The 27,991-nt window shown below is 56.1% G+C and overlaps 1 protein-coding gene across 2 annotated transcripts in view; it reads right to left on the bottom strand.

The window, feature by feature from the left end:
- Positions 1-764: 764 nt before the first annotated feature.
- The window catches only part of COL5A1 (collagen type V alpha 1 chain), a 185,775-nt gene continuing 158,548 nt past the window's right edge, over positions 765-27,991 (bottom strand). The window contains exons 52-66 of one of the 2 annotated variants that reach the window (XM_064290634.1): positions 27,671-27,724; positions 26,498-26,551; positions 25,853-25,906; positions 24,567-24,674; positions 24,376-24,429; positions 24,218-24,271; positions 21,515-21,622; positions 20,533-20,586; positions 19,664-19,699; positions 19,243-19,296; positions 17,883-18,138; positions 15,597-15,709; positions 10,644-10,712; positions 7,007-7,240; positions 765-3,099 (exon numbers count right to left, since the gene is read on the bottom strand). In XM_064290634.1, coding sequence (XP_064146704.1) covers positions 2,953-3,099; positions 7,007-7,240; positions 10,644-10,712; positions 15,597-15,709; positions 17,883-18,138; positions 19,243-19,296; positions 19,664-19,699; positions 20,533-20,586; positions 21,515-21,622; positions 24,218-24,271; positions 24,376-24,429; positions 24,567-24,674; positions 25,853-25,906; positions 26,498-26,551; positions 27,671-27,724 — 1,449 coding nt within the window. In that variant the 3' untranslated portion in view covers positions 765-2,952. Of the gene's footprint in view, positions 3,100-7,006; positions 7,241-10,511; positions 10,581-10,643; positions 10,713-15,596; positions 15,710-17,882; positions 18,139-19,242; positions 19,297-19,663; positions 19,700-20,532; positions 20,587-21,514; positions 21,623-24,217; positions 24,272-24,375; positions 24,430-24,566; positions 24,675-25,852; positions 25,907-26,497; positions 26,552-27,670; positions 27,725-27,991 lie in introns of both variants that reach the window. The other variant, XM_064290635.1, reaches the window with a different exon arrangement.

Below are 27,991 nucleotides of genomic sequence, written 5' to 3'. Positions count from 1 at the left end.
GAAGCCTCATGGTCTGGTGCGTGGCCAAATTCTAGTATCTTCCACAGGGAACAGCTCTGTGTCCTCAGCCAGGCCCTCCCCTTGAAATGTGAGGAGACGGCTCCATCTGAGAACTACCTAGAGCACCTCCTTCCTTCCTCTCTGTGACCATTGCTATTACTTAGAGTTTCTAAAGGAGTCCTGGCAGCTCAGTGGTTAAGCGCTTCGCTGCTAACCTAAAGGTCAGCGGTTTGAACCCACCAGCCACTCTGTTGGAGAAAGATGTGGCAGCCTGCTTCTGTGAAGGTAACAGCCTTGGAAACCCTTCGGGGGCAGTTCTACTCTGTCCTATAGGGACATTATGAGTCAGAATCGACTCGACGGCAATGGGTTGGGTTTTTTTAGTTTCTAGAAACTGTATCACACATGGATTTAGTGCAGGGGAAGGGCCTGGTCACACTTAAGAAGACATCGCAATCACATCTGTTTAAGGTGGAAACAGTAAACTTGATTTATTGAAAACACTAGTACAATTATTCCTTTGGTACACAGGTTTAAAATAGTTTTAAATACTCTTTTCCCTGGGCAGTACAGTTAAAATTGATGACATGTCTATGGTGTTCTTAGGGAACGTACAATGTGGCGTTTGACATCCTATTTTGAAGGGCCTGATATTCTAGAATCTGTACCATAGGTTTTCTGTTTATTGCTTTCTTTTTATCTTCCTCAACATTAGTCCAATTATATATATCCGGAGGAAAGAAAATAAAATTACACCAGAAAAATTTCTGCAAATATAAGAAGAAATTTTATTGCAATATAGCGTAGCTAAAGTGGTCTGGGGACAATGGGACACGTTTTGAACTTCAGTACAAATCACAACAGCTTTGGAAGGACCAACAGAGGGAGAAAGTGATGGAATAAAAGGACAAACCAGGCGGGATGAGAAATCACAACAGAATCACATGACCTAGACAGGCTCCACAGGCCTCCTTCCCATATGGCTTTTCCTTTCAAGAGACGTCTGTGAGACACTGGCAGAGGCTGGAGTCCCAGGTCTAGAGGACCTCCAAGCCAGACTTTTCTTTGGCAAGAGCAAGACTTATGTCCTAGGGAAGTTCGAGGGCTTGTGTTGGGTTGTTTTGCTACTCCTGGGTGGCTTGGCTGGGGGTTCCTAGACGGTACCACACAGGTGGATGGGGGAGAGCACCAAAACCATGCCTGCCTCACAGCTCGCTCCTGGGGCTGCTCGGGGCTTGCCAGGCCCCATCTGCTCTTCCCACCTTGGCAGGAAAGGGCAGCACACAAGTGTGACTTTTCACAGTAGGGGTTGTCTTTTCTTGCTAGGACTTGGGGTCCTCCTGCCCACAGGTGGCACCTTTCCCTCAATGCCAAGGAGCAGGAGTGGCGCCAAGAGGGCATCTCCCCAGCACCGAGCTCCGAAGTCCCTGGCACGCGCACCCAGGAGCCTTGCAGATGGAATCCAAGCTGCCCACGTGGGGAAGCGGTGCAGCCGGCAGCCTGCAGAGCGCCTCAGAGTTCATCACGCCTCCCTTTGTCCCTGGGGCTGCGTCTGAGACAGCTGGAATAACAACTGGACAGTTGCATCTCACTTCTTGGAACAAACACAGATTTAGCACCACAAACATTCGGCAACCGAATACAATCTGCTATTGTCACACCGTACGCAATGCGGGAGAAGTCTTTGTGTTTCTTGTGTATGTGTGTTTTCAGATCAAGTCCTCACAGCCCAATATCGTAACCAGGCTTCAGAGCGCGGCTCCCCGGGCCTAAGGGGTAGGCCGAGACATGCGGTTATCTCAAAGTCCTTGGCAAAAACTACAATTGGGGAGGCAAGAACCCAGATAAAGAAAGCTGGGAGAGTGAGGGGTGGCCAGGTCCCCCCAGTGTCACCTTCAAGGAGATCTTAAAACAGATAGCACCACAAAGAGAAGTGTAAAAATCAGCACCAATTTTCGCTTAATTATTAGCTATAGGAAAGGTGGTTTCCCTGCCCTTGGACAGCCTTCCCCCATCAGGCTCTGCAGGAAGAGAAGTGAAGGGAGACAATTACAATGAAGTCAAGCCTGCGTTTTCATCCAAGTGCACATAGGGAAGGCAAAATATAAATTTTTTTTTCCTTCCCATTAAAAAAAAAAAATCCACAGCTAAGAAGGGCACAGGCACCTGCTTAGTAAATGACAGCCCAGATCCTTGCTGCCCTGGGCCCAGATCCCTTTGACTGCAAGTTCTTGGCCAGGGTGGGGGGAGGGGAGCCCCACCGTTCATTAGAATCCATGCCCCAACCCCGGTTCCAGGTTTTCCCCGGGAGGAGGGGGACGGTGGCCGGGTTTATGTTCATGATTGAAAGTCAGGGACACGGCACATTTACAACAATACAATAACAAATATTTACTAAAACGCACAACAACATAAGCACCTTTAATCCACCAGAAAGGCACGTGTGGAATGACATGGACCGTGGGAGCTCTGGCCACAGCAGGGTGACCTTTACAAGGCTTGCCTCAGAGCAGAACATTCTTTTGAAGGCCGAGGGAAATACACATCTTCAAGTTGAATTTCTAAATAAACGATCCAAACTCTACAGCCCACCCCCACCCCATGTGAGCTCCCGCGGACATGGGCGATGGAGCCTGGTGGGAAGCATGGCCTGTTCTCCGTCCCTATGGGCGGGTTGTAGGCGAAGGGGGCTGGAGAAGGAGGCACTTGGGGGCTGAGCGCAGCCCAAGGCTGTGGGGCATCTAGGTCATGTGATCTGGCTCCTTGGGGCGCGGCTCTTCTCTTTCCCTTGGTTCTCTCTTGGTTTGGGGTCCAGCACCGAGGTGCCAAGACATGGCTGAAGTCGGGGTGGGGACGAGAAATCTTTGCAGTCCGAGGTGGGACCGCGCACAGGATGCTCACAAGCAGCGTACTGAGGTCACGAGGTTGCTCCTTTGGGGTGCTCGGCGGCTCCTAGCCCATGAAGCACGCCGGCCCCACTTCAAACCCAAATTTCTGTGATGCTTCACCGAAGTCATTGAACATGATGTCCACGAGGGGTACTTGCTCCACTTTCGGGGTGTCGATCTCCAGCACAGTCTTCTGATAGCCTTTCCTTGTCTGTGGACAGGGAGGGAGACGGACACCGGTTAGGGGCAGCGGGTTAAACGGTCGCCAAACACATCCCACCTGGGTCTGAAGAGGCGGTGGCCTCCGCCTTTTTGTACTTGGTTCCTGCCCATAGCATGAACTGAGCAGCGGAGCCCATGGGTTAACTCCCTGGCTCCTTACTGAAGCAGAAGACAAATTCACACACACAGTCCCCACGAAGTCTGGTCACTCCTCTGCATGACCCCGGGAGGAGGGTCATGGGGCTGAGCCTCAGGGCAGCCACAAGTTCCCCCAGGCCTCCTGCTCCACCCTGGCCCATCCCCTCCTGGGCCTGTGGACACCTCCTGTTAGATCACAGCTACTTGGCTGTACTGTGGACGACCGGAACAGTAAACACAACCAGAATGCTCATGGCCGTGAGGTGGCGAGATTTCAGCTTGCTTACTTTGGACACGTCATCAGCAAGGGCCAACAGAGGGAGATTGGCAGCCAGACTCTGAAGCCAGAAACCCCCATGCCAGCCCTGACTCTGCCGCTGACCAGCCACATGGCCGTGGGAGGGTCGCTGAGCCTGTCAGGCCCCTCCACATCTGCAGAATAGGGACAACTTGGAGCTGCCCTCCTCAGCATTGTGCAGAGATGACCATGTAAGGCCTGGAACTGCACATGACCATGAGAAGCACCCAGTAAGTGGGTGAGCACTGTAACATCACTCCCTTGTGTAGTGGGCAGCCTCCAGGGCACCTATGCCCTGGTGTGGTACTCCACACTGCTCCAAGGTTGGTCTGTATGAAAGGGGTGCAGGCCACATCCAGGATCAGGTTATAAAAGACCCTATGGCTTCTGTCTTGAATGCCCCTCCACTCTTGGATTGCTCACTCTGGGGGAGGCCACGTCACGAGCAGACCTCTGCGAAGAACCACGCAGGGAGGAACTGAGACCTCCTGCCAACAGCCGCATGACAGCGCTGTCTTGAACACATCCCCACCCCAGTTCAGCCTTCAGACGACGGCAGCCCCAGTGACCTCCTGAGAGACCCTGAGCCAGAACCATCAGCCAAGCTTCTCCCAGCCTCTTGGCCCACAGAAACCCAATGAGAGTACATATTTGTTGTTTTGAGCTGCTAAATGTTAGGGTACTTAGCGGGTGGTGTAAATGGTTAAAACGCTCGGCTGCTAACGGAAAGGTTGGCAGTTAGAGTCCACTCAGAGGGCACCTCCGAAGGAAGCCCTGGTGAGCTACTCGCCAAAGAGTCACAGCCGTTGAAAACCCCACGGAGCAGCCCTGCTCGGACACACACGGAACCTCCGCGAGTCGGAGTCGGCTCCACGGCAGCTGGTCCACAGGTTTGTTACACAGCAGTAGATAACCGATACATGCTCTTCCAATGAGCCTTGGTGATACAAGGGTTAAGCGCTCGGCTGCTAACCCAAAGGTTGCTGCTTCGAACCCACCCAGTGGCTCCATGGGAGAAAGGCCTGGAGATCTGCTCCCATAAAAACGAAACAGCCTAGAAAGCCCTGTGGGGCAGTGCCACTCTGACACACGGGTGGCCATGATCTGGAATCAACTCGACGGCACCTAAGAGCAACAACACTCTCTTTGACTCAGCTTTCTCCGTTGTAAATGGGTATACTGACTTCCTGGAGAGAAAAAACGAAATCTTCTCTGTCCAAAGAAGAGCCTTCGCGTAAGAGCTCCTGGAGAAGCCCTCACATGGCTGGCGTGGGCTCTGTGAGCTTCCTGACTTGACATCCTCCGAGTCCCCAGTTAGCTCTCCACATCTGTCCTTCCCACACCCCACCCTGATGGGGACCCCAGATCAGGCAGAATTGGCTTAAAGCCCAGATTTGAACTTCAGGACAAGCACTAATTCTCCAGGGAGGTAGTTCTGAGTCCACCCAGGAGGTTTTGCTTCAGCAGGCAGGAGGTGGGATTCAGAGTCTGCCTTTCTAATGGGAACCTCAGGTGACTCTGATAAGCGGGGCTCATGGGCCACCCTTTGAGAAGCAAAGGACCTGCTTAGAGCGGCCAGGGGACCTTAAACCAGCCCACAGGACAGGAAAGGGCAGCCACAAGTCTCTACTTTCAGGAAGCTGTGGGGTAAGGATGGAGTGCATCCCTGTGGCTGCTGGGAAGGCAGAGAGTGGGCAGGTTGTCACTCTTCAGGCAGGTCGTCACCCTGCAGGCAGGAAGCCCAGGAGGAGGCCGCCTCTTCACCACTCCCTTGGCCAGGCCAGCAAGGAGGAGCTGGAAGACACCTCAGCCTACCAAGGCTCCATCCCTCTGGTCCTCCTCTACCTCCCCTGGCCTGGCCTGCGGAACTGCAGAAGACCACGGGAGGCCGCTGGCCTGGACTTCACTGGGCCTGGGAGGGCAGTGCTGTCACGGGGAGCCATGCCCTTGGCCACACGGCCTGAGAGTCCCCAAGCTAGGGGACCCATGGGCAGAGCAGTGCTAACCCCCCTTTCTGCCCACAGGAAGGGCAGACAAAGAGCTTTGTGCACAGTGTCCGCCTCCCCTCCCCGCCAAGGACAGTGACGTCTGCTGAGCTCCAGGATGGCTTCTCCTGGATTTACCAGGCCCATGGCTCCGATTATCAGAGTGCTCCAAGCTGAGTATTTAAAGCCAGGAAGCTGCACACTCAGGCAGCGCCCCTGCCCGTTATTCCAAAGGCATAAATAATCGTTACAGGGGCACAAGTCCCCAGGGGCCCCACAAAGCTGCACAAACACTGGGATTTATGGGACGTGGGTTTGCAAGCCCTCTTGCCTGGAGATTTCTGTGTCTCCACGGGTCGGTCCTGTTCTGTGCCGTCCATTAGGGCCACGGGCACCACGGACCAACTTCCCAACTGCTTTTGCTGTTATTACGACATGAATCAAGCTGGCCTCCGGGGTCACAGCTGGCCAGCCCCTCCCACATGCTCTGGACACTGGCCTCTCCCATTAAATGGGAGGGTAATTGCTTTTCACAAAAGGCGGCTGGACTTGCCAGGGCCTGGGGTGAGGGGGCAGCCCCATGCCAGGCCGACTCTCTGCCTGCCACAACCACGGCGTCCCACCTCCCAGTCTCCAAGCAGTACCCTGCTTGGCTTCCTCTAGCCCCCCCTTCCCAGCCACTGGCAGAACCAGTTCCTTCCCTCAGCAGTTGTCCCCCCACCTCTTCAAGGATGGCATCTCTCTTCTGGAACAGAAGTATTACGGGGAGAGGGCCGCCTCTCTTCCCTTGGCCCAGCATCCAAGCCGGGTGTTCCAGGGACCCACGTCTTACTACTGTGCCCACAGATGCTCAAAGGATAACCACAGAGCTAGAAATGATTGCTATGGGATTCGGCAAGAGCGTGAGATGTTCCTTCATCGTTTATGATGGTATAACAAAGATCACGAAGATGGCGCAGGGCCGGGCAGCGTTTCATTCTGTTACACGTGAGCCCGCCTTGAGCTGATTCGACGGCAACTAATAATGACGCATTCCCAGGACCGCCTCCAGTCTTAGTTCCGTCACTCTCAGACCAGAACTCAGGGGAGGGAGTCTCCAAATTCTGAAATAGACCAACGGGTCTTTAATTCTACTCTCCACCCAGGCTCAGGTAAGGACCCAGGTCTCTGGGCTTCTCCTGTGGGCCTCCCATTTCCTTTCCTAACCCTGACACCAGGAAGGTTCCTGAGCTCTGGCTGCTCGGGGCTCTCGTGTCTGTGCTGTTGCTGGGCTTCCAGACCAAGCCACACACCAATCACACTCAGGGGACAGAAGCCTCGTCAGGGGCCCTCACTGAGCCCCTGTGTGGAGCTCAGGGCCTGGCATACAGTAGGTGCTTGATCAACACGCGTTGAGTGAATGCATGACCCACAGGGATTAGGGATGGATGGAGCCCCCCGAGGAGCCCTGGTGGCAGGCCCGCCGGCACACTCACCGCACAGCCATCCACCAGGGCGCGGATGTAGGGGTTGTTGTCATAGGACATCTCCTCATCGTTGGAGCCCAGGAAGCGGATGGCCTTGTCGTAGCTGCCCGTGGCGGCATCCTGCCAGGCGACTGACTGGTAGCAGTTGTAGGTAACGTTCTGGTGGGCGGAGGCACTCAGCAACCGCAGGAAGGTCATCTGTACCACGCCCACAGGGTTGCCCTCGGCATCCACGTAGGAGAGCTGCCGGGGGGACGGAAGAGTCTCAGCAAAGAGGGATGCACCTAGCTACAAAACCCACATCCACACTGTCCTGGAAACAAGCCGTTGCCACCCCAGCCCAAGACCAGCACACCCCACAGCTCCCAGGAACAAAGTGAACCGCACCCTAGTTCTTTCAGGAACTTAAATCCAACCACTCCTCTCCCTGGCTGGCTCATCCTCCAGGTCTCACCATACATGCCACCTCCTCCAGGAAGCCCACTCTTATCCCACCCCATCTGGGTCAATCACTCCGACCCCTGACCCTTTGGCTCACAATGGCCGCCTGCCCTATCTGGGTTCGCTGAAGTGTCTGCCTTCCCTACCAGAAGTGGTGTCAAGTCTGCCCACAACTGAACCCCAGTGCCTAGCACCATGGCTGCCACAGCGGGAGCTGATGAAGGCTCGCTGTGTGGGTGAACTCCTGCCTCTCAGGCAGAGGCCCAGGGGGCTCTTGCAACCAGTACCTAGCTCTGGGCATCCACGGTGACTGTCTTCCTTTATGCCCACCACAGACCTCCTCCCCTCTGCCCCCAGAATGCGCTGTTGGTCTGTAGTGTCCGATCACTCCTTCCCTACTGCTAAGTGGTGGACATTCCCCCAGTGAGCCTTGGCTTCTGGAGGGCAGGGGTCCCCGGTCCATGTTTGTTGAATGAACAGAGAACCATCCGTTGACTTAAGTCTGGCCTGTCACCCATGAAACAGATGAGCTTCTGTATACCCCAGACCACTGGGCCCGGAGTAGGAGCTGAGTTTGACTTTCCTCTAACAGACAGACAGACAGATGGACAGACACAGGGTGTGGGGCCCCGAGGGCAGGGTTTGGTTTCATGGGTTGAGGTGGAGAAGGAGGAGGCCTCATGCCCCATATACAGTGTTTGGGTACAGATGGGGACCAGGAAGGGGGTGAACACACTGATGCCCAGTTTTTCCATATAATAATGAGTGCTGAGGGTCCCAGAGCCAAGCCCGGGGCCCTGCCCCTTCCCACAGGGCAGCGAGGGCACACCCCCACCCAAAGCGACACGCAGACTCCATGTGCTTGGACACAGCACGGCAAACCCTAGAGTCAGACCTGAGGAGGAAAAGTCAATACCAACCAGAATCCGGGTCCTGCCAGGTGCTCCTTCGGAGAGGAAGTGACTGACTCGGGGGGGCATGCACAGAAAGGCCAGGGGAGCACTGGACACAGAAGGACTCGGAGCCGAGGGCCACCAGAGCATCAGACCCCATGCAAGACCCCTCTGCAGGCACAAAGGGGCTCTGCAGTGTCATCCCCACAGGCCACATCCAGGCCACCAGCCCGGGTAAAGCCCCCAGGGGTGGAGGGATCTTCCCCCACCTGCTGTCCCGCTGCGAGCAGCACAGAGCGCCAGGGTCATGAGTGAGTGGACAAGGCCTCAGGTAAGCTACATGTCCCTTCACCTCCCTCCTCTGCCAGCTACCGTGCAAACACACCCCAACAGGAGGCGGGCCACGGGAGCTGGTGGTGGCAGTGTGTTCCATAGTCATCTCCCCAGGTGACAAAAAAGGTGGTCTTAGGGGTGTGAGCTTGCTCTCTCCTGAGAGGAGAATGTGGGTGGTAACCACACACACACCCCGACAAAAACCCAGACGCCGCAGAGGCGGCGCCCGCTCGTGGCGGCCGCACGTGTGTCAGAGTAGAGCTCTGCTCCGTGAGGTTTCCAGCGGCTGATTTTTTGGAACTAAATCACCAGGTCTTTCTTCCAAGGCTTCTCTGGGTGGACTCGAACCACCAACCTTTTGGTTAGTAGCCGAGCATGTTAACTATTTGCACCACCAGGGACTCCACGTGGCAGTAACCGTGAGGACTGCAGAGAGGAGCCTGCCACCTGCCTGCAGTGGGCAGCTCTCGCCTGCTCTACGGCTCCTTCCACCACCTGATCCATCGCACCCAGCACCCCACCTGCCCAGCTCAAACGTCGCCTGTCCCAGGCCCTTCTGTGTCCAGTAGCCCTTTTCTGAAGACAGCACAACAAAGGTGGAGAAGAGGAAACCGGCAGGAGGAAGGAGAACAGGAGGCCTGAGGTCCACAGCACAAAACGAAGGAGGAAGCAGCCGAGACATGGCCAGGTGAGCACGGCCCTCACAGGTCTGGGAAGCAGCTGCTGTGACTGGCCAGTCGATGCCCAGCACATGAGACATTTACGCCAGCCATGAGGTGCCTTGGGTTAGGGGATGGGGCCGTCAGGGGTGCGCACAGACACAGGCGGGCTGGAGGCCACTTGGAGTTCTGGGGCAAAGCACAGCTGCCTGGGCCCATGCTGGAGGCATGGCCCCTGCACACACAGACAGGCTGAGGCTGGGCCAGGTGGGCGCTGGACCAAGGGCTGGTGGTGAGGTCTGGCATCATGGTGCCCAAGCCCAGTTTCTGAATGAGAAAAGAGCCGCCTTCCAGGGCCGTTAAGGGTGGGCAGGCTAGGTGGGAAGGGGTAAATACAGGGCTCTATAGGCACCTAAAGCCCATCTGTGTTCCGGAAGCTTTGCCCTTTCCAAGGCTGGGAGGTGAGCATGGAACTGGGCACTCTGTCAAGGAAAGGGCCCAGATCAAAGCCTGAGGTGTGCAGGGAAGACTGTTCCACTGTGCAGAAGCAGCCACCGGCTTCCCATCAATAGGTACAAACAAGCCTTGGCGCTTGGGGCCCCGAGCTAGACAGATAAACAGCCCACTGCATCCTGTGTGGCTCTTCCAGGGATGCCCGTGTCTCCTCGTTTTCGAGATGGGTTATGGAAGTCTAGCTCCCTAGATGTTAAACCTGTATTCATGCCGTCTCAGAGCTTACAACTCAAGGGCCAGGTGGGGGCCAGAAGCAGTGGCCCTCGTGGCCCCCCACCAGCAGCAGGAGGCTGGGGGCAGTGGTATCAGTCCTGAAGGACTCTGAGCACTGCAGGTGGTCCAGCACCCACTGCATCTACCTGTCCACTAGGGCTTGGCCCCACAAAGCCCTCCCACTCCTGGTGTCTGATTTCCACTCCCTGAAGGCCAGCCCCACGTCCTAGCTCTACACAGAAAGCTGTCCACCTACTTGTGGGCTGAAATAACTCACGTCGGGGGCTGTGGGCACGGGTGGGCAGGAAGGACTCGGCACCTACTGCGAGTCCTGGGGTCGAGTGGCGAGCATGAAGGAGTTCCCTGGAATGGGCACGAGCGGGCGTGGCACACGGCAGTGAGTGCCATGCAGAGCCGAGCCAGGCTGAGCCGCAAGCAGGCAGTGCCTGGGTGGCCACTTACCAGGGACCCGCGCTTGTACTGACTATACCAGGTGGAGGGCTGCTCTTTGGGCCAGCGGGCCATTTTACTCTGCAAGATAGGAGACGTGGCGGGTTTAAAGTGACAACCGCCAAGAAGTGTGAGGTGCCTTACCAGTTTACCGCGCTTGAATTCACTGAACCAGGAACCCGGGTTCTCTTTGGGCCAAGAAGTGATTCTGGCCTAGACATCGAGGGGGGTAGTGGAGAGGGAGAGAAACAGAGAAAACGAAAGGGTTATTCTCCGGCCTCTGCCAGAAACGCTCCTGCTTCCTGCATGCCTCCTGCACACGTTCTCCCCGGCCCCTCCTGCCTCCGCCATCGCTGGAAAGGATGCCAAAGGACACGCTTAGATGCAGGCACCTTACCCGTGAGGACAAGGCTCCAGGGCCCAGGCTGCAGTGAGGAGAAGAGGGTGACACAGCACCCCGTGCTTAGGGGGAGGCAGGCGCTCGCTCACGTGCCCCCATGCGGGATCTCGTTCTGCATTCTTTCACCTTCTGTATCTCACACTTGTTCTGTCGATGTTTGTGTATACAGCGTCTGTCACAGTGCTCCGCATTTAGCGAATGCTCAGGGATGCTTGTTGAGTGGACGGGTGACCGCATGAATGAATGGATTCTCAGAGACCACAAGGACGATGATAATGGTAGTGAGAGTCAACGTCGGCTGCTGGGCGGCGGGGGGTGCCGGCATTCTCGTGGGAGCCTCACAACCTCTGGGGTGGGGCTCCCTCTCACGGCCTCCACCCAGGGACTGTGGTGGGCAGCGACCCTGCCAGGGCACCCCGGGGTGCTATGGATACACCAGACCAACTCTGTGAGTGTGTGTATGAGAGAATAAGAGCGCGCGGATGTGTGAGTGTGTGTTGAGCAGGAGTATAGATGTGAGTGTGTGAGCGTGTGTGTGTTGAGTGATTACATTTATGAGAGTGCGAGCAAGTGTGTGAGTGCCGAGTGAGTGTAAGCATGTGAGACAGTGTGTGTTGAGTGGGCATATACACGTGTATAAGCTTGGCGAGCGTGTGTATGGATATTTAGTGAGTGTGTATATGAGTGTGTGAGCGTGTGTGTGAGTGTATTTATGTGCGTGTGAGCACGTATGAGTGTGTGAGAGTGAGTGGGTGTGGTGGTGGGCTGTCCTCTCTGGGACTGACGACCGGGGCTGGCGGGTCCTCCCAGGGAGCTACAAGGGGCCTCTGTTGACAAGGGAACAAGGGCTCCTCACGACGCATCGCTTCATCAGGAGTGGTCACTCTGCCCCGTAGTGGGGGGGCCTTCCTGTGTGGGGTCTGGTTTCTGCAGAGGCTCAGGCCATAGGACCCCAGACAGCCCAGCACAGAAGTGCTATGGAATGAATGCATGCACAAATGAATGACTGGATGAATGGGTGGGTAAGTGGGTGGGTGGGTAGATGGACAAGTGGATGAGTAAGTGAGTGAGTGGGAGGGTAGGTGAGTGACTGGGTGGATGAGTGGGTCAGTGACTGGGTGGGTGAGCGTGTGAGTGACTGAGTGGGTGGGTGAGTGCGCGGCCCATTCCCCACTGCTGGCTGCCCATGGATGTACCTGGGCAGGTGCAGAGACTCTGGAGGGGACTGTAAGGGCCCACGAGGCCACTATCCCCACCTTCACCTACCCAAGTCCCATGAGACCTCTGCCAGGGCCCAGCCCAAGTCATTCTCAACTGAAGCAGAGTCTGAATCCTTGTCCTGATGCTCCAGGCCTCCTCCTTCAAGGTGACCTTGAGCCAGCAAAGGGATTCACTGGAGGACAAGGGGTGGCCAGTCTGCCTCCGGCCCCTCCAGGGACCTCCAACCTCTCTTACTTCTGTCTCCAAACCTGCCCACTGTCACGGCCGAGCGCGGGTCATGTAAAGGTGAGATCTTCTGGGGACAGGGCCGTGGGGCAGGCTCAGTGATGCCAACGAGCTCATGCTTGGTCCACCTCTGCCTTAGATTGCTGCCTCGAGGGTGAGGTGGTCTGTCCGAGGGACTCCATGCCCAGCCCGGCCCCAGAGATGCCTGGCTGGGTGGCACATGTCAAGCAAGAGCGAGGAGCGTGGGGCCCCTCAGCAGCCCCATGCTCACTGAGCCACGGATGTCCCAGAGCCCCAAGAGGCCTCTGTGCTTTGGGGCCCACTGTGCTCCTTCTCAGGCCATGAGGCCAGCAGCATGAACTTCATCCTAGTTCTCAAGGAGGTTAAAGAAAACAAGAGCCGAGATGGAGGGTCCTAGGCTTTCACTGGCCTCTTTCAGCCACAGCAAGTCTGTTCTGGGAATGCTGGGGAGGGTGCTATGTGGCCCCACACATCTTCCCAGGCAGCATTAGGCATCTGCTTCTGTCTTCCTGACCCGCACCTACAGTGTGTTTTAGGGAGCAGTGGTACACGGCCCTGGGAACTCAGCTGCTCTCCCTCACAAAGGAGCGGCCTCTGGGCGCATTTAGGAGGGAATGCACGTTTGGGTGTTTTAGCTGTGGCCTCCAGAAAATGGCTGCTTTGTTTCAGGTCGCACAACTGGCCGACTAAGAGGGATGTTCCAAGGAGCTTCTGTTCAGGCTGGATGCAGCCAACCCTGTGGCTGACGTCTGGGTCATCTTCCCAGTAACAGGACTTCAACCCTTGGGCCTGGGCTCCAGCGCCACCAGGGCAAGACCCCACCCTCCTTGCTGCCTGTGCCAAGGGGACTCCTGCCTCAGCCACGTGTTTGAGAAACGGCAACACCTGGGCAGGGTAGACAGGCGGGTAGCATCTGGGCCTGGAGACCCATCCGTGATGCCTGTTCCTTCGCCGTCAGATTCAGAGCTGTGTAAATGTTGTTAAATTCAGAACAGGTAAACTCTCAAATTTTCGTGCCAGGCACCAGGCCAAGTTTCCAGACAGCATCTTCTTTGAGGTAAGTTCTGTAACTGGACCCGTCTTACAGGTGCGGAGATGAGTTGTCGGAGAAGGGCAGTGTCTGACAGGCCCTGGCCGCTGACCAGTGCCCTCCAAGGAATGTCCTCTTCATCACAGACATCACACCGCCCTGTGGGGTCCTTGAAGAAGCCATCTGTGTCCTGAAATACTCCCTGGTTTCCAGACTGTCTCAGCCTGGGAGGCTTCGCTCTGTGAGAGATGGGATCCTGTGGCCGGAGGCTCAGCGTCCTCTCTGTGGCGCCATCTCTGGTGCTGTGACCAGCCCTGAGCCTGCCTGTCCTGCCGTGTCCGCTCCGCACAGGAGCCTGCCTGTCCTGCCGTGTCCGCTCCGCACAGGAGCCTGCCTGTCCTGCCGTGTCCGCTCCGCACAGGAGCCTGCCTGTCCTGCCGTGTCCGCTCTGCACAGGAGCCTGCCTGTCCTGCCGTGTCCGCTCTGCACAGGAGCCTGCCTGTCCTGCCGTGTCCGCTCTGCACAGGAGCCTGCCTGTCCTGCCGTGTCCGCTCTGCACAGGAGCCTGCCTGTCCTGCCGTGTCCGCTCTGCACAGGAGCCTGCCTGTCCTGCCGTGTCCGCTCTGCACAGGAGCCTGCCTGTCCTGCCCTGTCTGCTCTGCACAGGGCAGCCAGCCCAACAAGGCCACGGTCTCAGGCCACACAGGAGCTGCTGGGCTCAGGTGCTCATGGAACAGATACACACCCTCCCCACATACCACACAACCGTTCACACACACACACCACACACCTATCCACACACCACACAGCCACTCACACACACCGATGTTCACACCTGTCCACATGCATCCACACAACCACTCACGCACACCTCAACCCTCCCCCATACACCCACATAATCGCTCACACACACCCACTACAGACCTACCCCCACACATCACAACCAGTCATACACACACCACACACTTATCCACATACACTTACACAGCTGCTAACACACACCCATGCACACACCTGTCACACACACCCACACAACCACTCACAGACACCACATACTGACCCTCACACACCACACAACCACTCACACACACCCGTGCACTCTCCGACCCCCACACGTATGCCACTCAACTGCCCACACACACCACACACCTACCCCACACACCACACAACTGTTCACACACACTCATGCTTACACTTATCCACCACACAACTGCTCATACACACCAAGGTACACACCTATCCACACATACCCACCATGCAACCACTTAAACGTGCCCATGCACACACCAACCCCCCCACACCACACAACTGCTCACACACACCCATGCACACCTATTCCCCCACACACACCACACAACCGCTCACACACACCCATGTACACACTGATCCCCACACACACCCTTGCACACACCTGTCCACACACACGCACTCCCGCCACAGGTGAGGCCCTTGAAAGACCACAGAGGTGGCTGTCGAAGTGACACTGCAAAGTCTCAGTGACTCAGGGCCTCACTAACCAAAGTCTTTACTACAAAGATTTCCGTTGCTGTGAGGTGCTGTGGAGTCCGTTCCAACTCACAGCAACCTGAAGGACAGACTAGAACTGCCCCACAGGGTTTCCGAAGCTGTAATCTTTACGGGAGCGGGTTGCCAGGTTTTTCTCCCTCGGAGCGTCTGGTAGGTTTGAACCGCTGACCTCTTGGTTAGCCGCTGAGTGCTTAACCACTGTGTTTCCGGGGCTCCTAAGCAGCATTCACAACAACGCACTGCGCTCGGAGGAGGCTGAGCAGATCCCACGGGAACAAGCTCACACTCAGAATTTAAGCAAAATGGTGGCCTCCAGCAGATCTCTTCAGGTCACTTTACACTTGCCCTGAATGTCCTGCAGTGGAGGCCAGTTGGCCTCAGGTCAGAAAGACCCCCGAGGCCTCTTAGAGGACTTTACTGACCGACAGTCCCACTTGGAGCACTGGGGTGGCCAGTGGAAACCCCAGCAGTGTGAGTGCGGTCCCACCCCCCTTCCGTGACCCGAGGATCCGCGACACCCTTTTATTGTTAAAATGTCTCCTTAAAACAGCCTAAGGTCTACTTCTGGAAGAAAGCCCTTAATTAGGAAACAGACCAACTGCTAACTTTCCTTCTAACGCTGCCTGCGTGTGACAGCCCTCATTGCTGAGGGGCTGAGAGAAAAGGCACTCACCCCCTCAGACTTCTTATCAGGGAAGATGCAGGTGGACCCCCCGGCCGTGAAGTTACAGTAGACTTTGAAGGAGTCCCTGGAGCATCCTTGGTTGGGGTCCACCCAGTATTCACCTGATAGAGAGACGGGAGAGGCGGGAGGCTCATGAGAGCTGGTCCCCAGACGAATCCAGACACACTGGCGCATGTGAGCCCAGCGGCTAGGATGCAGGGCCTGGGCCATAGTGCCACCACCACAGCCTTTCTGGGGCTCATGGGCTGCACTTTGCTTTTCCTACTGGGCCCACAAAGAGCCATGGACAGGTTCATTTCCCTAGGGTGGCTGGGGCGAAGTCCCGAGGAGGGCTGGGGCATGAAGTCCCAAGGACGGCTGGGGGTGAAGCCCCGAGGAAGGCTGGGGGTGAAGTCCCGAGGAGGGCTGGGGGTGAAGCCCCGAGGAGGGCTGGGGGTGAAGTCCCGAGGACGGCTGGGGGTGAAGTCCCGAGGACGGCTGGGGGTGAAGTCCCGAGGAGGGCTGGGGGTGAAGCCCCGAGGAGGGCTGGGGGTGAAGTCCCGAGGAGGGCCGGGGCGTGAAGTACTTCCATGCGTGTTCTGAGGAGCAGGGCTGGGCGGGGCACTGCCCACTCGGTGGGTGGACAAAAGTACAGAGAACGTTCTAGACTGAACAACGAAAATCCATGCCCTCGGAGCAGAGTCCACTGCAACCACAGACAGCCCCCTCAAATCCCGCAGGAGAATCAGGAGGCTCACCAGGGGAAACACGGAACAAATCCTATTTTTTTCAGTAGGTGAGCAGTCTTGATTTAAAGATGGTAAGAATGAGGATGACTGACATCCTATGATTCCCCAGAGTTTGTTTTCCCAAGTCCTAATACTATGATACCCATCCTGACCCCAAGGGTGACACTAATTTGTTGTTGTTCGTTGTCAGTTCGATTCCAGCTCATGTGCAGAGCGGAACTGCATTTTCAGGGCTGTGATCTTTTGGAAGCGGGACAGTTTTCCAAGGCGCCTCCAGAGGAATTCAAAGGGCCAGCCGTGTGTGCCACCCAGGGCTCCTAGCGATAGCGACAGGAGTGCTGATACTGATACCGACAGTAATAGTAATAGCGGTACCGCTAGTAACAGTGATACCGACAGTAATAGTAATAGCGGTACTGCTAGTAGTAGTAACAGTGATACCGCTAGTCATAGTGACACTGACAGTCGTCCTGATCGTGGTGCTGATAGTAATAACACTAGTAGCGATACCAATAGTGATACTGATAGTAGCGATGACAGTGGTCCTAATAGTGACACTGATAGTAGTATTAATAGTACTACTGACAGTAATGCCAGTACTGATACTAACAGGAATACTAATAGCCACCACGCCACCACGCCACCAGGGTTTCCAGCAATACTAATGGCGATACTGAAAAACCAAACCAAACCCGTTGCCGTCGAGTTGGTTCCGACTCACAGCGACCCTACAGGACAGGGTAGAACCGCCCCATAGAGCTTCCAAGGAGCGCCTGGTGGATTCAAACTGCCAACCCTTTGGTCAGCAGCCGTAGCTCTTAACCACTGTGCCACCAGGGTTTCCAATAGTGACACTAAGAGCCATGGTAAGACTAGTGCTAACTGTAACAGCAGCGGTGGCAGCCAACGCTAACAACAGGGTCAGTGTTTTCTGCGTGTCTCACTTGGCAATGTCCCCTAATGGGTGGATATTTTTATTCCCTTTTTATAGGTTAGGACCAAGGAAATGGCTTAGACGAGATGAGAACCCAGGTCTGTACAACCTCAAGCCTCGACCTCTTAATGCCTGATTCCCAAGGACCACTTCACCTCAGTAAGTGATGATCCCATAAGGTGAAGAAGGGTCTTCACAGATGGGGAAACTGAGGCTGAGAGAGGCAAAGTGACTCCTGACTCCAAGTCCTGTGTCCCACTACTGCCAAGCTACTGGCCTTGCCAGGCTCTGTTTGTCTTCCAGGGCCTATTGCACCCATGAGGGGGCTGGCCCCGCTACACCCACCATGCCCACCCAACATCCAGGCCCTGCCCACGCACTCAGGCCCCTCTCCCACCTGCAAGGCCCTGCCTCCTCTAGGCCCTGCCTCATGTGCCAAGGCCCTGCCCCATGTGCCAAGGCCCTGCCCCTACCATCCAGGTCCCACCTCTACTGCCCAGGCCCTGCCCACACTCCACGCCCTGCCCTGCCAGGCTCCACCCCACCATCTAGGCCCCACCCCTACTGTCCAGGCCCTGCCCACCTGCCCACACCCCCAGGCCCCATCCCTACCGTCAGGGAAGTCAGGGTGGCAGAGCTGCAGGTCCTTGCAGGTGCGGGCAGGGTTCTGCTGTGTGCCCAGCGGCCGCTTCATCTGCTCTATCTCCAGCTTCAGGGAGTTGAGCGAGCCAAAGATCTCCTCCATGCCATCGGCATAGTCCATGTAGTTCTCATTGTTGCCTTCATCCATCAGCTGGCTGGCGTCGATGTTCCGCCTGGTTCTGGATGCCTGGATCGGCAGGGGCTGGATGACCTCACCTGGGGGGCCCTGGGGGCGGGAGAGGGAATGGTGGGTGGAGAGGACTGGACGCTTCTGAGGAAGGCGCACAGCCAGAGCAGCGTGGGGTCCCCGCCGCACGGCACCTGTTCCTCTCAGCACCTTTTCTTCCCTCCTCCTTGGATGCACCTGTCCATCCCTACCACCAGGTCCAGTGCCAGCTCTGCAGGCCCTCCCTGCCTGTCTGAGATGACTGCCCTCTGGAGCCACAGTCACCGCTCACACCTACATTGTCACCACGTCTGCTTCTTTGCCAACGTGACTGAAGCCATGCCTCGAGGATGTGGGGGTCTCCTCCGTCTTGCCACGGCAGCCCCAGCTTGGGGCTGAGAGCACAAGCCATTTGGGCCATGCAGGAGGGCCCCCGAGAACGAGGGTGGGGGTCGTGAGACTCACAGCCAAAGGGGCTGGTAGGGGTGTCAGCATGTCACAATCACCACATCCTGGTGCACAACTGAGCTTCATCCTATACATCAGAGCACCTCCAACACTCACACACACTCATATCGCACCCTCACCACACCCATACACACATACGTACACATACACACACAGGTATACTCACACACATCACACACACACCACACTCATACACACATATGTACACTCACAGGTACACTCACACCACACACACATTGCACCCTCAACACACCCATACACACATACACACACACACTCACACAGGTACACACATACATACACTCACACATTCACACAGGTACACCCACATACACACCGCACACACAGAACACACGTAACACACTCATACACACATACGTAAACTCACACACATTCACATCACACCCTCAGCACACCCATACACACATATGTACACACACACACTCACACAGGTATACTCACACACATTCACACACACACACATACACACACACACATTGTCCTCCTCTTTGGGCTTCCCAGGGAGAGTGAGCCGTGAGCTCCATGGCAGGGCCTTGTGTGACCTGCCGTGCTTCATCCCAGGGAGGGCCAGGCCACACAGGCCTCTTACGGGGCACCACGTGCACAGTGCTTCACTCAACCTCCTTTCATTACCAGGAACCCCGAGCCCTGCCCCAGGCTGCACCGGCCACTTACCGGCAGGCCGGGGGGGCCTGGCTGGCCTGCCTCACCCTTCGGGCCAGTGGGACCCTGGGGGAAAAAAGAGAGAACAAATCATCCTTGAGCTCTAGAACAGCCTTGGGGACCTTTGTGGAGAGGTGACACAGTGTAAGGGGAAAAGGGACAGGTCTGCAGTGCGGGGGAGGACACGTGGGCCTCCATGCAGTCCCCTGGAAGAGGACTTCGGGGGGGGGTCCCTTCTCCTAAGGCAGGGTGGGTGGCGCGCACACCTGGGTCTACCAGCTGACCAGGTGGACTTGTGCTCGGGACAATATAGAGGAGGGCAGAGCCTGAGCAACAGACTGCAGGGTGCACAGATGGTCTCCACCCATAGGACATACCATTCCCCTCCACACCCACACGCCGGTGGCGTGGGGTCCAGGACGCAGCCACTTACCGAGGAGCCCTTGGCGCCTTTTGGACCAGGAGGGCCCTGCGGGGGCGGAAGTCACAGAATTAGGAGCTGACGGTGCTCTCGCCTAGGGCATACGCTTGACCACAGTCCTGCCCAGGCCTTATCGCCTCTGCGTGCCAGCCCCTCCCTGCAAGACTCCACGCACTATGGGGCTGGGGAGGCAGGGACGGCCGGGGGCACTGGGGCTCACCCCGCAGGCTCACCGTTATCTGCCCAGGTCAACCCACCCCCTCCCCAGCTGGAGGCGCTGAGCTAGAGGGGAAAGCAGGCATCCTGGCCTCAGGGCCCAAACAGACATGCCCTCTCTCGGGTCAGCTCTGGAAATGGCTGGGCTGGGCAAGTGGAGGCTTGAGGCCACGGAAGTCTCTGGAGTTCTGGGCTTCACAGCCCGTGTATGGGGGCCCTGGGTTTCACATCAATGTTGGGGGGCCCAGGCTGGGGTGCCTGTACACGGGGCCTCCCCACTCCTCCCGCCTGGGCCAGGCTGCCTCCGTGCTGACTGGGAGTGCCGAGGCAGCACGATTCTTTCTCCCTGACCTTCCCGAGATGCCTACAGACAACCGTCCTTAAGTTTAGGATCTTCCTAGAAGGCCCAGAGACAAAAGCTCCCCCTGTTCCGTCCCCACCCCAAACCAGGGCCCAGCAGCCCCAGTTCCTTGCTGTCCTCACTCTGAACCCCAACTTTGGGTTATGAGCAAACAATCCTGGAGGCCCCAACCCTGACCTAGGCTGTGGACCCCAACCTTGGCTGTCTCCCCTGACTTCCCCGTCACTCTGGCCACACACCCAGACTGGGACCCAACCTCCCTCAGCAACAACAGAGGGAACCACGCCCCCTTCCAGGTACACACCGGCAAACCAGGGGGTCCTGGGGGGCCAATCGGGCCAGACGGACCAGTGATACCCTAGAAAAGAGAAGAAAACACAGGGTTATCGTCACTCGGAAGAAGGGATCCTGGAAAGCATTCTTGTCGACCTGGCCACTTTCCTCTTCCTTCTCCTAATGGACGCCCTCCAACAACGGGGCCGCTGCCCTGATGGATGTCACCTGTCCTTGCAGGTGAGGCTGACCGCCCAGGCACCACTGCCCCGACCCGCCTGGAGGAACTCTCTGGCATCTACTTGGAGGTAGGACATGGCTTTCACTGTTGTAATTTGAAATACCGAACTGACTTATGCCCATCCCCCGTCCCCTCCACCACCTGGTCCTGGACTGTTCTTTCTCTCTCTGCTGTCTCTGTTCATAGTGCTGGTCTCTCCCTGAGAGCAGGCCCCAAGGGCAGGAAGTGCTGGGAGCCCTGTCCTCTCTGTCTGTCCTTGGCAGCCTAAACATGGTTCCACATTCTGGCCGCTGCAAGAACGTCCCGCCCCACTGGCCCCTTCCCACGTTGCCCAGGCCAAACCAGGGGTTCAGAGTGACGATCACATGCATCCATTACCCAGCACTGTGTGTGGAAGGCCCCTATAGCAGCCCTCACCTTGACCCCACGTCCAGCACTGACTCCCGCCTTGACCCCGCGTTCAACACTGACTCCCACCTTGACCCCATGTCCAGCACTGACTTCCACCTTGACCCCACGTCCAGCACTGACTCCCACCTTGATCCCACGTCCAGCACTGCCTGCCCAGCAGGGTGTCAGCTAAGAGCACTGGCAGAGGTAGGCTGAGTGGGCACTGAACTTCATGTTGGGAGAAATTGCTCTCCTCCTTCACCTTCATTGTGTGGCACTTGGGTTTTTGATCATTCTAAGAATTTCATAGACTCACAGGACCTCATCTTAGAACAGAGCTCCTAGCCAGCAAGGAGCTTCACTGGGCATCTGCCTCACGTACCTGTTCTCCCTTGGGGCCGGAAGAGCCCTGCGGGCCAGGGAGGCCACGGTCACCTTTCTCCCCCTGTTCTCCTGGAGGCCCGATGAGTCCAATCAAGCCTGGATGACCCTGTCAGAAGACAAAGGCAAGAAGGAGCATTGGGGGCACTGCCTCATGTCCAATCACCAATAAAACCAAACCCGTTGCCATCAAGTTGATCCTGAATCCTGGCAACCCCACACGTTACCGAGTAGAACTGCTCCATAGAGTTTTCTTGGATGTGACGCTCTGCTTCCATAAAGGTTACAGCCTTGGAAACCCTATGGGGTGGTACTACTCTGTCCTGGAGGGTTGCACAGCCTTGGAAACCCTATGGGGTGGTACTACTCTGTCCTGGAGGGTTGCACAGCCTTGGAAACCCTATAGGGTGGTACTACTCTATCCTGGAGGGTTGCACAGCCTTGGAAACCCTATGGGGTGGTACTACTCTGTCCTGTAGGGTTGCTATGAGTTGGAATTAACTTGACAGCAATGGGTTTTTGGGTTTTTTTGGAATCTTTTGGAAGCAGATCACCAGAGCATTCTTCCACGGTGCTGCTGGGTGGGTTCGAACTGCCAACCTTTAGGTTAATAGTCAAGTGCAAACTGTTTGCACCACCCAGGAACCTTACGTTCAACCGCAGGTGCCAGTTAGAAACAGTGGCATGCCCACTGCCTGGGACACCACAAGTCCTTGCTCAGCATCTCATGGAAGGGAAACAACCTCGCAAGACAGTAAGTCAACAAGACAGTAGGCATGACGTGACCCCTTATCTGGTAAAAGTTATACCTGAAAAAACAGATATCGAGCAAACTTGTAGAAGGGGTTTTTTCCTGAGTGATAATTTTTATGTTTGTGTTTTTACTCATATGAATTTTCCCATTTTTCCATGTCGAATGTACACATCCTTTGTTAAATGATCAAAAGCAACATTTATGTACTGTCATGGAAAGTAAGATGCAGGGTATTACAATCATCATTTTTTATGTTTTTTTAGAGAACAAAAATCCTCTACATATGCCTGTATACGCTTGTTCATTTTATATGAGCCCATAGAAAGCTCTGGAAGGATTCTTCCAAATTTCATTACTTGGGGGGCTGGGGGTACGTAGCAGTGATGGCATTGGAGTGGAAAAGAAAGACTCTTCGTTGCCTTCTTTATACACAGCTGGTTGTTTGGCTTGTGAGTATGTTTTATGTTTGTAAGTAAAGCAATGTAAATGGGAAAAATCACCACCAACTAAAAAAAAAGAAGAAGAAAATAAAAATAAAAAAAGGTTTCCCCCACTGCAAAGCGCCCCACACATGTCCTCCAGGAAGCAGCTGAGGACGCTGTGTCCGAGTGAGCATCTGCGCCTTGGATCCGGGACACCCTTAGCTGGACCTCCACGCCCAGTGGGATGTGGCATGTTCTTTGCCCACTTCATGTGGGCCTCGTGCGTCTCCCAAACCGCTCAGAGAGCACCCCGAAGGCAGGGACCGAGCCTCAGAACCAGTACGCAGGTATCCTCCACTTTCAAAAGTTCGCTTTACGCCCCTTCACTTTTATGAAAGATCTACATTAGTACCTGCTTTTGCTAACCAAAAGAAATTCAAAGAGGGGTTTCGCTTTCAGGGAAAAAAAAGGCGAAAAGCAGAAATAGCGTTCAGTGTTAGTTTCGCAGCAAGCCGTTAACGAAGCAGCACACGCCCAGAGCCAAAAACCAAAAAAAAAAAAAAAACCACAAAACCTGTCGCTGTTGAGTCGGCCCTATAGGACAGGGTAGAACTGCCCCATCGGGTTTCCAAGGAGTGCCTGGTGGATTCGAACTGCCGACATTTTGGTTAGCAGCTGTAGCACTTAACCACAATGCCACCAGGGTTTCCACACCCAGAGTAGCCACCCTGTTTACTTAGCAGCTTGACCAAGCTCCTCCTTTCAAACTCCTCCTCCCTTATTGAAGAACCCAGCCACATCCAATCAAATGTCCGGTGATGTAAAGCTCCACGCATCAAGAGACCCCATCCTCAACTTATGGTCCCCTGTGCGTCCCCCGTGCATTTTTCTAACTGCAGGACTCATCCCTCCACACACAGCTAATATAAATCCTGCTCTTCTGTGGGATTTGAACCCCACCCTTCAACCCAGCCCCACGTGCCATTGCCAGCCAGGCCATGGGGCTACCTCCCAGCCTTCCCTATGCTCGCATCTTCCCGCTTCCCGTAAGTCCTGTAAAAAAAATCCTGTACAGACATGATTTCTACTTCATACAGGCTGGGCATTCACCCTGTCATTCCCACTTTTATTATAAACCAACACCCAGTGCCGTCGAGTCGACTCTGACTCATAGCTCTACGCTTGTGTTAATTTAGCTTCCATGTGTTATCCGTGTGACCCTGTAGGTTATTTTTTGGGCCTGGAAACTCTCAAAAATATTTCCCATATAAGTTAATGGTAATTGTTTATTCACTTCACGCCATTTTAGCTTACGAAAGGTTTCATAGGAACGCTCTACTTTCAGATTACAGGAGAAACCTGTATATATACATAAGTTTTTCCTTGTGTTGCCATCTTGTGGGGCCTGTTGCGAGCCTACAGAGGCCTGGGGCAAACGTGGTGAGACATCACTATCTGGTTGGGCTGGAAACCACGGCAGCCGAAGGGCCCAGTCAGGACCACACGGGCACCTGCAAACCCATCTTACCTTTTCACCTTTGGGACCTGAGTCTCCTTTGAGGCCGGGGAGTCCAGGGGGGCCCTGCGGGAGAAGGCAGAGGGGTCATACTCCTTGTCCCCAGGTCTCAGGGACAAACCACGCTTTCCCACCACTGCCACGAGGAGCTTCATGGAGACACCACTCACCATGGGGCCGGGGGGACCGTCTGGGCCTGGGGATCCTGGGAGACCTTGTTCACCCTGAAACACAGCCGACCCTCCACGTGAGCCCCCATGAGCTGTGTACGGCCCCTTCCCATGCCCAAGTCCCTCCCCTGGCAGCCCCTCTGCTGCCACCCCATGACCGCAGGCTCCCTCCCAGGCCACAGCCCACTCACCACAGGTCCTGGGATCCCCCGCAGGCCATCAGGCCCGGGCTTGCCTGGCGCCCCCTGGGGGCCAATGGGGCCAGTCTTCCCAGGAGGGCCTTCCAAACCGGCTTCTCCCTACAGGGCGTGAGGAGAACAGAGAAGTGGCGTCAAGGGGCTTGGAACACCTGGTCACAACAACCCAGTGCTCCCAAACTCCAGGGTGCATTTGAGGGAACCCCAGATCCCCCCAGGTATCCAGGGGCTACCCCAAATTCTCCACACTCTTTCAGGAAGCTCTCATAGCCAATTCCCTGTCCCACTCAGTTCCTCAGCCAGCTGGGCACCCCAGTCTCCCACTGACCACACCAACCACCACCATGGGGGTCACACCAATCATCACCATGGTGGTCACAGCCACCAGAGTGGACATAGTGGTCATAGCCAGCACAGTGGACATAGTGGTCATGGCCACCACTGTGGACGTGGCAGTCGCAGTGAACAGGGGTGTCACAGTGGATGTTCAGTCATATGGTGACCCCAGACACTGTACCAGACACAGCACTGTGGCAGACAGGGTAGTCACAGTGAACACGATGGCTACCACCACCCCAGTGGTCACAGCTACCCCGGTGAACATGACTGCCACAGTGGACATGGCAGTCATAGTGGACATGGTGGTTACATCCTTCACGGGGGACATGGTGGTCACAGCTACCCTGATGGAGTCAGCCACCCCAGGAGTCATGGCCACCATTCCTAAACAGGCCATGTGATTTGTACTGTCACTTAATTACACAGCATCTCCGGGAGGGAGGTGGAGGTGCCATCCAGGCCGGGCCCCCCAAACCTCCATTGAGAGAATGTTCTGGGTGCTCTGGATGCCAGGTCCCATGCTCCCTTGCCTCTTCAGCCCCAGGAGGGTGGCCTTGTCCTCATCTCCACCTCAGGGGTGAAGATGCAGAGGCCTGGCCAGGTCAGTGGTCCAGAGGGAAGTCACCAGTTTGTGGCGGAGCAGGACTTTAACCCAGTCTTTGTGACCCCAGTGCCCACCATCCACCTCCCTCAGGCTGCAGGGCGGACAGACTTGTGGCGTCGGGAATCACTGCCACAGGGTCCAGTGCCCCCACAGAGCTAGCTTCCTTTGCAGAAGATTCGTCCTCTCTCCCAGGTTTCCAACGGGAGCCAGGCCCCTGTCTGAGGCCGGCCAGCAGCTCCTCTCTGCCCTGTGGCTTTACTAGGTCCAAACCCCCTACTGCCTACCCACCCGCACTATGCCAGTAGCACTCCAGAAGGCCTGGCTAGAAGCATGTTACCTTGGCTCCTTTCTCTCCTTGTCTTCCTTCAGGGCCTGCAGGGCCGGGGGGACCCTGGAAGAAACAAGAAAGCCACACGTGACAAGCTTGACTGGCAGACACGGCGTGATGAGCTCAGGGTCTGGGGAGACAGGCCTGGGCGTGAAGGAGGCCGGAAAGGATGGGAGGGGCGGCACACGGCTCCTGGCTGCTGCAGCAAGGTCCCTCCAGACCTCTGCCAGCCTGGGCGGTGCTCCTCTGCCCTGAACCTGGGGCCCTTTGCCTGGTTCCACATCAGACAGCCTAGCTTATTGCGGCCCCAGCAAACGACTGAATTAGTCAGCATGCAAACCCATGCCTTTGCGTCCTGACTTCTCAGAAAGGTCTGACATAGTGAAGGATTTTCCGCTTTGTGGGTGTTTTCCTTCCAGGATGGATGTTACGGATGGTGTTAGCAGTTGGCTGATCATGAAGAAGCTGGCGCATTGCGCTCATGCCTGCAATCTGATGGCGTGACGGGAAGCTGAGTCGAAAGTGCGCTCAAACTCAGCAGGGTCCCCGTCGGCGTTGCTGAGAGTGCTCAGGGTCCACGCTTGGGGTGGGTAAGGGGGCACGCGTTTCATGCAGGAAATCGCCAGGCAAAGACGTGCTTGCAAAAATATTTACCCTTTTTCCTGGAGGCCCAGATGGACCCGGCTCACCAGTCGGTCCTGGGGATCCCTGGCATTGGAGAAAGAACACATGGATATTCAGGAATCCAGGGCTGTGAGACTCAGACAGGGCCGTCTGGGCTCGTCTGAGGCTAATGCCACACTGTAATTCCACCTAGGCTTTCCGTGGCGTGGCCTCTCTCTCCTTTCCGAGGTAGAATGTGAAGGTCTCCCCAGGAATTCCCTTTCCTTCAGTGGCTGTGATGGAGTCCCAACTCCTGCCCACAGCCTCGCTGCACTCAGAGGACAGCTCCCCCCTACAGGGCTCACTTTGAGGAGATAAATACGGCCCCCCACCCCCAGGCAGAAGTGGTGGAAACAGCACACAGGCCCAGGGGACCACCATGGGGCTCGAGCCCTTAACCCTTCCTTGGCATTGCTGCCCATCTAAGATCAGTGACATGGACCTCTGGCCTCTGGGTCCCTAATTTCTGACAGCAGTTTGCCACGCTTAGTGTGGGGTATGGGGGGGAGGGAGCTGTAAGAACTGGGGTCACTATCACATGATCCTGTCCAGGGCTCTACGCCATTGCAGGGGAACTATCTTAGCTTGACCGCCCCCCCGCAAAAAAAAAACCTAACCCATTGCTGTCGAGTCAATTCTGACTCATAGTGACCCTACAGGACAGAGCAGAACTGCCCCAGAGGGTTTCCAAGGAGGAACCTGTGGATTTGAACTGCTGACCTTTTAGTTACCAACCAAGCTCTTAATCACCGAGCCACCAGGGCTCCATCTGTTTCAAGCCCTCAATGTCAAGTATGCAATGCAGTGCCTAATGTGGTCCCAGCTCACAGGGCGAAAGCTGGGAGAGGCTGCAGCAGGAGAGACAGAGGCCTTGCTGGGTAGAAATACAGGTGAATCCAGAAGCTCTGGGTCAGCCTTGAGTGCGGGCCAAGAAATCCCTGAGCTGTGTGCACAATGGCTGGTATGGATGCACCTGCCTCCAGCAGACCCTCAGAGGGAGTTCGTGACCCAGCTTGGATAAGAAGTAACATCAGCAGGTAACTGGGCACGCGCTTTTCTTAAAAATGAACAGAGCAGGCTGTGAAGTCCCAGAACCCACGCTGACACCCTCCACCGAGAGCCCAGGCCAGAGCACCCAGGCGGCTCTGATTGTGGCAGACGCACCGTTTGCCCGGGTTCGCCATCGTCTCCTTTGTCCCCAGGTGGACCATCTTGACCCTGTGGGGACAAGACCAGGTTACTTCCTGCCGCCTGCACCCTGAGTCCACTCACCGACACCCAACACATCCCCGGTCCCTTCCCGAAACCCCAGCCCACCCGGAGCCGCACCCAGTGTGCTCAGAACGGAAGCACGTGCCCCCTGTCTAGTTCTGAGTGTGGATGCCTTTGGGGAGAGTGCTGTGTCCTAGACAAGCCCTTCTGATTCATCAAAGAGAAACAACTAGAAGGGAAAAGACATAGGGCCGGCAAAGGGCAGCCCCAAGG

Source organism: Loxodonta africana, chromosome 9 (assembly GCF_030014295.1).
Source record: "Loxodonta africana isolate mLoxAfr1 chromosome 9, mLoxAfr1.hap2, whole genome shotgun sequence".
NCBI lineage: Eukaryota > Metazoa > Chordata > Mammalia > Proboscidea > Elephantidae > Loxodonta > Loxodonta africana.
Note: the sequence above shows the minus strand (reverse complement) of the source record. Positions and strands in the feature narration are given on the sequence as shown.